General features: G+C 43.4%; 1 protein-coding gene across 2 annotated transcripts in view; it reads right to left on the reverse strand.

The window, feature by feature from the left end:
- Positions 1 to 881: 881 nt before the first annotated feature.
- The window catches only part of Dnase2b (deoxyribonuclease 2 beta), a 59,294-nt gene continuing 48,000 nt past the window's right edge, over positions 882 to 12,175 (reverse strand). Inside the window, exons 6-9 of one of the 2 annotated variants that reach the window (XM_051165398.1) lie at positions 8,195 to 8,276; positions 5,521 to 5,682; positions 3,310 to 3,507; positions 882 to 1,450 (exon numbers count right to left, since the gene is read on the reverse strand). In XM_051165398.1, the coding sequence (XP_051021355.1) occupies positions 1,107 to 1,450; positions 3,310 to 3,507; positions 5,521 to 5,682; positions 8,195 to 8,276 (786 nt within the window). In that variant the 3' untranslated portion in view covers positions 882 to 1,106. Of the gene's footprint in view, positions 1,451 to 3,309; positions 3,508 to 5,520; positions 5,683 to 8,184; positions 8,277 to 12,175 lie in introns of those variants that run through there. The other variant, XR_007832782.1, reaches the window with a different exon arrangement.

Here is a 12,175-nt window from a genome sequence, read left to right on the forward strand (position 1 = left end):
TTAAAAATTTAATTGATTTATTCAGATTACAACTCAATTGTTATCCCACCACTTGCATCCTCCCGTTCCTCCCTCCCTCCCACTTTTACCCTATTCCCCTGTTTACATTTGCTTCTTTGGAGTCATTGGTTTGTACTTACCTTGCTTTCATTCTGTTTATTCACTTAGTTTTTTTCCCATTCGTAAAATCATTATGAAACTTCTTTGTGTCACCTTTTATTATGGGGAGGTCAAATTCAAATTACACCAGTATTTTACATCCTACACTGTATTGCAATGGAAGTGAGTAGAACTCAGGGCATGTGCTGTACAAAGCTCTACTACGAAGCTACATCCCCAGCAGTTTTTGTACCTTGTGTCAGGTAGGTTCTCACTAAGTTGCCCAGAAGAGCCTTGAACTCACTTTATATCCTAAGCCGGCCTTGAACTTATGATCAAGCTTTCTGCCTCAGGCTCCTGAATAGCTGGGATTATAGACTTGGCTTCTTCCACTGTGTCAGTTGTTAGCTATGTGCCAAGCTCTGTACTAAGGGCCTGAACATGGTTAGATATGATCTCTCTGTTACAAATTAAAATTACAAAATGGCACAGAGAATCCAAGTAAGCAGCTCAAGAATGTATTAATAGTAACTAGCACCTGCAAAGGTGCAAGACTATACTATAAACCAGTGGGGGGCCTCAAGAGGACTATGACCATACAGCCAGAGAGTATGAAAGGGGAGAGATGGAGGGAGGGAGGGCATATGGAGGGAGGGAGGAAGAGGGGGGGGGGCTTTTATTTTCTTCAAACAGGACAGTCAGGGAAGCTTTGTGAAAGAGATGAAATTTATTCCACAAGGTAGACTACCAAGGATGACCAAACTGGAAGAGACTATTCCCCCACCCCCACCCCATCATTATTTACATATCATGATTTGGGCTTCTAATTCCATCAGTACAGAGGAGGCAAATTTCTACTGACCTAAATATAAAATGGTAAGTGTGGATTTGATTGGATGCTATGTTGTGGGAGCACAGGCGCCTTTAACATATGGAGAATGGATCAAAGGTGAGGACCCAGGGCCCGTGCTTCCAAGGACAGTGCACATGACCTCCTTGCCCCGTGCTTACACACAGGACTCATACTTGGAAACCAATCTATAAAATGATCGGTAAATGTACCGATTCTTGGTACAGATGAACCCTCCACCTCTGAAGGCTTGGCTTGGGCTCCGGTTTAGGTCTCCAATGCAGACCCAGCGATTTTTGGAGTCCTTTGTGGAAACGCACCATTTGGAATGGTCGTGGGTCGAACTGAAGTAAAAGTGGTGAGGCACATGAATGACCTTGATGTTGTGCACGTGGTAAGGAAGGGAGCAGTTTGAATGAAGTTCTTCATGTGTCGTTCGCTGCCAGGTTTCTGCTAGCAAATGTGTCTTCAACCATGGAGCCATCCAAGCTGTAAAGATATCTAGGGTCAGGAGAAGAGAAATGGTGAATGAGGTCAAACCGATAATCCCCCAAAAGTCCTCAGGAAGTAGAAACTTCCATCTGCCCTTGCTCTATACCCTTGCCAATAGTAACATGGCACTACAACATTATAACACAGTGGATGGGAAACACTTTCTAAATCCTAAAGCAGTGTTAAAGCAGAGGTTATTATTGTCATATTGTAAAGATGTTAGAGTCTGAAAATGTCCTCTCTCCCACACAAAGAAAGCAACAAATGTTTTAGCCAGGAAAAGATTTCTGGAAATATTAAGGCTGGAGAGTTAGAGGCAATTTCAAGGATATTTGTAAACCATACTACTTAACTATGAGTGGATTTTCTTGAAGTCGGTGGGGGGGGGGATTTAAAAAAATGTGAGTTGATAATGAAGGGGAACTAATTTATGGTCATAAATGTCAGTTGAGAGATACTGTCTTGGATGAACACGGAAGGGAGGAGACATCAGATTTCCACAGCAACTGCGATAAAAAACACTGCTGTGCACTATGGTGGCAGTAGAGGGCTGGAGAGGATGCAGTAAAAGCAAAAGCTATTAAGGACCTGAAACTGGATGGGTTTGGTGGTTTGTGGAAGAATAGAAAAGAGGGAATCCGGAGTGTGTTGGAGACCGTGTAGACAAAGGAAAGAGTGGGTATGTGGGTGTGGGATGAGGGTGAGCCCAATCTGACACAGTGCCTTTGTTGTAGCTTTACCATCTCCATGTGGAGACAGCCCATTCACTGTTGAGTACAGCTGTCAGTGTAGAAATCTGGGGTGGAGATCCAGCCTTGGGAATCATCCAAGGGCACACAAAACACGACGTGCTGGAAGGAAGGGTGAAAATCCACATAGCTATGTCCTCTCCTAAGGAGGAAGGCTTGGTACAAGGGACTCCGATCAGAAGGAAAATAAACAGCAAAGGAGAGGGTTTCAGGAAAGGAGGTTTTCACCAGCATTAGGGCGTGCAGTGCCCTTTTTCTGTCCTCTTAGTTTCTGTATCTGTAGTCTCTGACACAGGCTTCAGGTATTTAGTAAATTCTCAGTACTGTATAAAAGGAGGAAGAAAGGAAAAAGCATGGTAGCCCACAAGGTTATATAAGACAAGCACTCTTGGCTGGGAGAGGCTGTTCGCCGACGGAAGCAAGAGTCACAGTGCAGAGGATCGAGCCACTGACAGCTCTGCGATTGTTCCCATAGACATTGGGGTGGGAAAAAAAAAGCCAGAGATGTGGGCAGTTCAGACTCGAGGGACGGTTTTTAAATAAGCGTGTAAGCTACAAGAAAGGAGCCTGTAAGAGTGGGAGGCTGTAAGAGCAGAGCAGATCTAGTAGAAAAAAATATCAAGGTATTTTTGAGTTCAGAATGGGTTACAGAGAGGGTGTATAGTAGTCGTTGGAATGTGTACAAACCCAGGTACAAAAGCATAAAGACAGTTAAGAGTGAGGGGTGTGGTACTGAGGTAATCGCTCCCTTGTGATCTTGTTCTCACGATAAGAGAGAAGTGTTGGCTGAGGGGCTTCAGAACAAGGAAGGCTCAGAGAAACTGTCTAAGCAGCTGTCTGGAATAGCTAGCTGCAGCTCCACGCCCGCAGAATTTGAAGCTGAGTTTCCAGGGGCGTCCAGTTTTATGCGTATGGGATACTTCTGTAGTCCAACCAATCGGCAACTGCGGCCAGTCACACGGACAAGGAAATGCATGAGTTGATGCCTGAAGCCTCTCTTCCGTTTCCTCCCTCTACGCTCCCCTCTTTATCACCTCTCTATTCCAAACACCAGAGTGTTTTCTGTCCGCAATCCATGGTTCCAACCGGCACACTCTTTAGCGATAGCCTTTTTCATACCGTGAGTGTAAGCGTCAGATTTCGCAAAATGGAAGAAGTTTAGTCCCTGCGCTGATTGAAGCGTGGCGAGGCTCCGCCGAGGGATCTTTGTGGAACTGGACTTGGCACACAGCTGGGGCATGTGGATGAGTTCCCAGTGAAAGGTGGTGGGGATGGAGCAGCTGTAGATGTTTGGTTGGGAGACCAAGAGCTGAGAATCTAAATCAAGAGACAAGAAAAATTGAGAACTTAAGCATAAGTGAAAATGCTTGCTTATATTATGGATTTTTGTGTGACTTAAAATACAGAAACAAAAAAGACTCCCAAGTGTGAGCATCACCCCACCCCCCTCCTCAAACTCCCACCACCTTAAGTAATAGTGAGGAAATGCCTGTGCTTAAAATGATCAAAACCTATTGAACATTCCTACTTTCCATATATTCTTATGCTTTTATGTACATATAATGTATATGTTTGTGTGTATGTATGTATATACAATGTGTGTGCATATGTGTGTGACTGTGAGCATGCGCCTGCCACACGTGGAGGAGGGAGGACAACCTCAGGGGTCAGTCCTTGTCTTCTACCCTATTTTGATGGATGGTCTCTGCTGTTCGCCACTGCCCACGAGGCTGGTTGGCCCATGAACTTGTGTCTCCACCTCCCTTCTGACCGTGGGAGTGCTGGGGTTGCTGATGCATTGCTACTGTGTTTGGCTTTATGTGGATTCTGGCCATACCAACTCAGGCCCCGGCAAGAGTTTACCCAGCCCTCTCCCCAGGCTGAAGTTCCTGTTCTTTTGATGCAATCCTCACAATAATATTACTGGGTAAAGGCTGTTGTTTCCAACATCCTCAGTTTTGACATGAATTAGCTGTGACTCCGTGCCACACTACCATGATTATAAAAAGCGTGTGGTTACTGGAGTAAAACTCATTCTTAAATAAACCTGCCTTGGGGGTCTGTGTTCTCTTTCCTAAATGTACATATATAAAAGGAGAGAACTCTTTGTGCAAATCATACCGCTTGGAGAATGATAAACTCATTGCGCACCTCATCTCTATAGTGTTCAGCACTCTAGTTAAATGGGGATGTGATGGCCATTCTTGCCTGGCAACGTGAGTACATCTGGAATGAACTAAAACCCCAGTGGCTGTGCACACCTGCGAGGGATTTTTCTTAAGTCGTTTGAAGTGGGAACACTGGGCCACACCTCCTGGTGGCAGGCTATGTAAAGGACGTGAAAGAAGGAAGTTTTGCTCTTTGCCAGCTTCCCTACTTCAATCTCAATGTCAAGTTCAATCCTTCACTGAAATTAGAGCCAACTTTTTCAGGGTTCAGGCATATATGGAAGGCCAGCCAAGATATCCAGCGCCATAGTCTGAACAACTACTGTGTTTTTAGACTTTCTGCTAGTAGACAGCCATTGTTGGATTAGTTGTAAGCCACTGCACTGTCACTCTAATAAATCTCATGTGTGTGTATGTATATATTGTGTACACACACACACACACACACACACACACACACACACACACACACACACAGAGTTCTGTTCCTCTAGAGAACCCAGACTAATACAAAGGCTTAAGGTGGCAATTAGGTGAGAAACATTTTCTATACCTGGAGGTCAAACACACAATGTCTTCTCTTACTTCTACACCATAGTTTGCCAAATATAAGTATTAGGCTATTTGAGTGTGATATCTTAGAAGAAGTTTACATGGTTCTCAGGTGTGATTGTTGGTGGTATGGAGGCAACATTTGATATAAAGAAATTATTAAACAAACTAACATTGAACTTACAATTAAAAATAATGGTTTGTCTCTTACACACACACACACACACACACGGTTTCTAGTTCCTCATAAAAAGTACAGAGATTTCTAATCAATAGTCTTGTGTTTCTGTACATTGAAGATGGTACTGAGGCCTCTGAAGGCATCCAATGGAAAGTCAACACCCAAGTTTGTCACTGTCCCCAGTACTAAAGCAACATCTATCTGCCTCATCTATTTTTTGTTACTCACCTGGCCTCTGAATTAATTCCTACCTATTACGCCTGGTCAATCTCAGCAATGTCACTTACAGATTGAGAACAGAATAGACAGTCTGAGACTCCAGGCATCAAAGCATCTATGACTAGATTAAAGGGTCGCGTGACGCACTCATTTCTATGACTACTGTTTCCGTCTTCCACACGCTGCCTCTGTGACCTATGCCTGTGTTACCTATTGCTTCGAATTGGCTGTATTTGAAAGTGATGCACATGCCACTTTGTGCATTTCGTCTCCCTGAGGTTGGATAATTGTAGCCATCTTCTGGAATTGGAGGGAACCCAGGAATGGAGTGGATCAGCCAGAACCCCTGGACTCTGTTCCATACCAGTAGACCTACCAAAGAGAGACATTTGAGTTGGACAGTTAGAAAACAGAGCTCCTCTCAAGTACAGCTCAAAGTTGAGATACTGAATCCTACTTGCACTTTAGGCTAATGGCCCCTTAGGCTCTTGGTAACCGTTCTGCTCATTTTTCAAGGGTTTCAATGAACTACTCGGCACACAGCGTGGCAAGCCCTTACCAAAATGGGGAGCCAGAACAGAGACTTTGTGAAGAGGCAAGAGTAAGTCCATGTTAAGACTAGCTTGGCAAATTTGCTAAATTGGAATTTGATCTTGGTGCACATGGTAAGCTTCAGTAAAGCCCGTGCTGCCAAGCAGCCATGACCCTTTCAAAGGGGCTGCTAAAAAACAGTTAAAAGAGACAGCATCAGACAAAGAAGGATGCTGGCAGCACTCTGATTCAAGAGACAGCTGCTCATTTATTCCAGAAGGGTAACCCCATTGCTACAGATTTGATAAAAGAAAAAACAGAAAGAAAAAAAAGAAAAAAAAAAAAAAACAAACAAACAAACAAACAAACCAGGTGGACACTCAAAAGCATCCTTGTTGGGCATGGTTTTTTAAAACCTCTCTGGAGCTACTGAAATGAAAGCCACAAAACCAGAAAGTAGGTTTTCATCAGCTTGTGACATGGTAGAAAGACCTTTGTCCAGTATGTTTTCAGTGTTTATGAATGTATGGTGGGTTAACAAGACTTTCTAATTAGCGTATGAACATGCCAGCAATTCCATCCCAATGCCTGTTGACCACTGCATTGTCAGAGTACACCATGAGAAAGTACACTGTGGTGGAAACTGTTGGAGGTTCTGTTGCCTACCTGGTCTCATGACCTTAGTATCATAGCCTCCTGGGTATTAGGGAACCTGTGGACAAAATGAAGCCCCGACTTTCCTTTTGTTTCCCCAGACCCTTGCTGTAGTTAACAGGTTGGAATGGGAAGGATCAGAGGCCACTTGCAGTTGAGGGTGGAAAATATGGCAAGTTCTAAGTGCCACTGGGTTCCATGCTAGTAAGGCTATCATAAGGGCAGCGATGAGATAAAAAGCTTTCAATGCTCACAATGAGGGCTTTATGAATGGTTTACTGAAGGAGAGATCAGAGTGGTCTTGTGAGAGAACAGGTGATGTTAATCCACTAGAAGACCAACCACCTTGTGAGGGAGCTTGATTGTTGCCAGCTGAAAAGATCTCATGAACAGACTCCGGGAGGAGATTATATAACTGAGCCCAGAACTGGAGACTTGGGATAGTTTTGGTTGTTCATTACTCCACTTCAAGACACTCCTATAGAGAACCGCTCGAGGGAAGGCGTTGGGCCTCTGGGCTCCTGCTGAGGTCCCAGGTTCTGGTTACTCCAGGTTCCAGCAGAAGAAATCCTGCTGATTATGCCAGGAGAATCGTTACTCGGAACTGATATCCTTACGGTTTTGTTATTGTGTTCCTTAATCCTCTTTTCCTATTGTTTTGGTTAGTCGGGTTATAAGTGACATATGCTCAGTTAATAAGTTGTAATAAAATATAGTAGTTAAGAGAAGTGAGCCGGCAGTGCTGGAATTTTTGCCTTGCCTGGATATATATATATTCTTAATATCTTAATTTCAATAAGATATTCTTAATATCTTAATCAGATATTGAAAATTAGCTGCCCTAGGGCCAAATGCACCTGGATACTAATGTTAGGTTTGCTGTGTATTGCTAAATCTGCATTTATTCACTGCTGACCATTACATTTCAAAATATTTTCTAAAATACTAATTGCATCCATACAATTCAGGATAGTGCGTGTCCTTGTTAGATATTGTATATTTTCTCCAGTCACCTGTTTGTTCAGCCTGTGCCACCTGCTGCCCTTGTGTGGCTTCTTTGAAAGCATTTGGGGCTGGAACATTCGAAGAGTACTTGTTTCCATAGAATTATTTGTGATAATTAAGTTGAAAAGTTGGAAAAATAATAATTATAATACATTTATGATCTACTAAGTATCAGGTTTGCTGATTTTCCTGTTTAGCTGCATTTAAAAATTCTCTATAACACATATACTTATATATAGCTATATATAGCTATAACAAAGAATCATGATAAAGAATTACTGTATGAAGTAACAGTATGTAACAAAGTACATATTAAATTACTATAAAGAAAAATTTAAATCTCTTTCTGTGAGTGTGAGTGTGTGTGTGTGTGTGTGTGTGTGTGTGTGTGTGTGTGTGTATGTGTGTGTGTGTGTAGCTTATATTTGAGCAACCAGTATTTAGGTGCTTGCTTTAAAGCACGCTTTTTTTTAACTTTAAGAAATAAATTAGGGTTTCTGAAAAGGATATTGGCATGACAAGTCACATAATTATTTTGTAACATGTTACATAGAAATCATATATCAGTAAGTCAGACTAAGCCATAAAAACCAAAAACTATTTTTTAATGTGGAATATGAGGATATTAAAGAAGAAAGGCTTAAGAAAATGTTGATTCCCAATAGGAAAGTGAAAACATGGGCCATCGACATACCTTTGGTGTGTCCATACTTTCTGCTGTAGTTCATAGACTTAGGGACACCGTCATTGTATATTATGTAGGCTGTGCTGTTGCTCTGCAAGAACACACAAGGGTTATAATGACACAAGTCTTCCATTTTCAATTACTCTCACTATTCAGATCAGCTATCCAGTCTGGAGCACAGAGCTTTCATTAATACACATGAGAAACCACCCACAGGAACATGAACTCTGTGACACGCAAGATGGAAGGGGAGAATTCTGTTCCAACCATGAAGATTTTATGTGTATATGTGTGCATACATATTTGTGTGCATGTCTGTGGTCTGTGTGTGCATACATGCATGTATGCATGCGTGAGTACGTGCGTGTGTGCATGTCTCCTCTCTGTCTGTGTAATCTAAAGAACAACCTTGGCTATTTTTTCCTGGCCTAGAACTAGCCAAATGGACTAGGCTGACTTGCCAGCAAACTTCAGGCACCCACCTCACCCCCTTAGCTCTGTGATTACAGGCATGCGCCACCTCTCCTGCTTCCCCTGCCTGAATAGCAAGTGCTTTCCTGACCAAGCTGCCTCCTCAACTCCTGTGCATAGTTTAGCCACATGTGGCAGGAGAGCCTCGAGTGATCTGTGTGTGAGGATGACACTTCCATTTTTCTTGGTTGTTTTGGAAGCAGGTTTCTGATTAAGCAACCATTGTATGATCAAACAGTGCTCAATTATTTATTCAGGAAGCGAAGTTGGAACAGCCAGCTAACCTGGTTTTTTCCACTGATGTTATAGGCACAGTGCAGCGCTGCTGTCTGGATCTGATTTGCTCTGCCTGTGTTGTGCCTCACTGCCTTCTCATAGCTTTGGATTTAATCAGGAGTCCTTGTCACCTGCTCCCTTCCTCTCTTGTATGAGAGCTGTTTTTCAGTGCCACATCACCTTCCTACACTGATATTTTCCTGCTTAGAAAAAGTGGTGAAACTTAACATGTGATATTGGATTTCTTCTGGTAAGATTCTCCAAACACCTACCTCAATCTGTAAGTCAAAGGAAAGCTATTATTTTGATAGGGTCTCTTTGTCATATTATTGTACTCTTTATATTTGTTCTGGGTGGTTCCATTCCATCTGTGTATTCCATGACTTTTATTGAAACCAATGGTGCTGATACTGAAAAAAAATCTCAGTGACATAATAAAAGCAGTAAGGACAACTCATTTCCTTAAAAAAAAAAAAAAAAAAAAAAATCCCTACTATGCTTTCCTCAGATAGAAAAGCCAGTAATGGACATCTTGAACTAGTTATTTGAGGTAATCTAAAAACACCTAAAAATGTGTAGTTGTGGCTACTCAGTTTTGGTATTCCCAGGAGAATATGCTGTTTTCTTAGCCTCATATTTTGTTTTGTTTTGTTCTTGTTTTTGTTTTTTAATCACCCACAACTACAGAATGGTGATGCATCCTCTTCCTCCTCCTTAGGATTCTGACATTACTCTGAGCGAGCCTGTGGTAACAAAGCCATCTATATGCCTTCTAGGGGCCACGTGGAAGAAAGATCTGGTGAGGAGATTTATTCCTGCAATCGATGATAGTTATCATTACACCGGGAATAGAGCAGACAGCGGTGGCTAAATTGGTTGCAGCCTTGGTGGGAAAAGATGCTACTGATAAACGGGAAATATCACAGAGTAGGCAGGGTGGACCTGGTGCCATATAGCCGCAATTACAGCATTAAGTAGGCTACGGTGGGGGGCTCATGAGTTCAAGACCAGGCTACACGGGGAGGCCTTTTCTCACAGAACATGTGTGTCTCCACGAGTGCATGGGAAGGTCAGAAGGCTCATGGGAAGGTTTTGAGATAGGTTCTGCCACTGAACCCAGAGCTCACTGGTACAGCTAAGCTGGCTGCCCTCAAATCCCAGAGATCTGTTTGCCTCTACCCCACAGTGCTGATGTTGCAGGCACAGCCCCACATTTGGCTTTGGGGACCTCATGTTTGCCCAGCGAGCCATCCCCTGGGACCTGGCCCATATGTCAAGTATTGTCTTGATTATTGGATGTTGGACAAAGGGAATTTTTTTCTGTGACCCTCGTGTAGCAGAAGATACAGCTAGGTGAGCATAAGCCACTGCACTATGGGCTATGCAAGGCCCTTATTTGCAAAGGTAAAAGAATAAAAACAATTCAAGTATAACCAGGCCGCTGGATCAGTCACCTTGACGTTTGTGATGCAAAATTAGCTGGTCTGATATTACATCCCACTATCATTAGAAGATCAATACCAGGTCAAAGGGCAGAGAAGACAGTTCCCCATCACTGAACACGCAGTCACATGTACGTGCCATTTGCTGTGTCCCTTTTCTTCTTCTGAGCCAATCAGGTACGGGAAACAGCCCCTTTCCTGACATTTTCCTTCTTTGGCCAAGTGCGTAAAGCATCATGTGTGCACGGGTGTTACCTAAAGACCCAATGCTTTTACACTGTCTTTATGCTGCACCCCAACCTCCCTCTTATCCCTCACATATTCTTTAATTCCTTGCTTCCTTTAGTTTTAGGGTGAGGGTGGGCAAGATTTGACCTTTAGTTTTAGGGTGAGAGTGGGCAAGATTTGAGTCTATCTAACCAGATGGGCCTGGAAGTCACTTATGTCTCAGACAGGCCCTGAGCATAATTCATGGTGGTCCTCCTGCTCAGCCGTCCTCCTCAGTGTTAGGGCTATAGGTGTGTAGGTGTGGCTCACACTTGACCCTTGCACTTTTTTTTTTTTTTTTTTTTTTGCTGAGCAAGTGTAGTATCTTCTCTTTCCTCTGTCCTGGACTGCTTTTGCCTGCCCCAGGTTGCTGTTGGCATCTGCCACCCTAAGAGTCAAAGGATCATCTACCCCAGCTAAGGTGGTGACCGTGGCTCAACAGTGCTATCTCTTTCTCTTCCCTGCTCTAGGGGTCCCTGCGAAATCGAGGAGAGCAATGCAGGGGTTTATTTTCTCACCAGTGGGTTCTGATCCAGGTTCCCATCAATTACCTTGGAAACAGAAGCCACCAAGTTAGTTTTCATTTTACATAATAGCCCAGTTATTCAAAACAGGCTTGTTGTTGAGATTAAATGACTTTGAAAAAAACACTTAAAACAGGGCATGGCCCATCATGCGTATCCAAACAGCCTACGGAGTCTTTTTTTAACTGTGGGATTTTTGCTTCAAGTTTGCTTTTGATGGCAGGTGGCTAAGATGAACATCAGTGCACACAGTGCCAGCTCCCGAGTGAGTGCCCAGGTTTACTTGATCAGTAGCACTGGAAGCTAAAGCAGGCTTGTGCTGAGAGTTGCAATATTTAACAGGCAAAGAGCCCAGCAATGGAGCTAGTATTGTATAGGAACAGTCATTTTAAACACAGCCACAGGTTACATTAGGAAACGCTTTAGTGGAGTGGAGCTGTGTGTCACTTACTGCTTGGATTTACTTGTCAGCCCTGCTTGGAAAGCAGTCGCTGTAAAACAAGTGGATCCTGCAATGCTGCAGGGCTGGCCACCCTGAGGCAGCAGGCCTATGAACCTATGTCTTCAGTCAGTTCATTACCTAAGACCAGGTAAGCCAGGGCTGGGCCCCTGAAGCTAAAGCCTTAGCTGCCTGCCTACTCTGACGAAAATAATAGAAAGGGAGACCCAGAGGGACTTTTACTTGAATCCCCAGCACTCATCATTCAAACATCTACAAGCACAGCATAATGCTCACAGAGGCCTGTACTGCCTCGTGATGGGAGAGGGCTCCGACCCCACTGCCATTAGATGCACAAGAGGGTATAAGTGGTGAGTGACTTGGCAGAGGTCTGACAGCCCTATGACTTCGCTAACAACCAATTCACATCTTCAACAGTGATGCTGTAGCACTTGGTGCCAAACAGTGAAATATTTTTGTTTTGTTTTGTTTTAAGTAAAGGTGGTTTAGCCCATCAAGGACTTAATGTTTCCCGAACCTTCCTGGTTCCCTTTGCGGTGATTAACTAATT

Source organism: Acomys russatus, chromosome 23 (genome assembly GCF_903995435.1).
Source record: "Acomys russatus chromosome 23, mAcoRus1.1, whole genome shotgun sequence".
Lineage (NCBI taxonomy): Eukaryota > Metazoa > Chordata > Mammalia > Rodentia > Muridae > Acomys > Acomys russatus.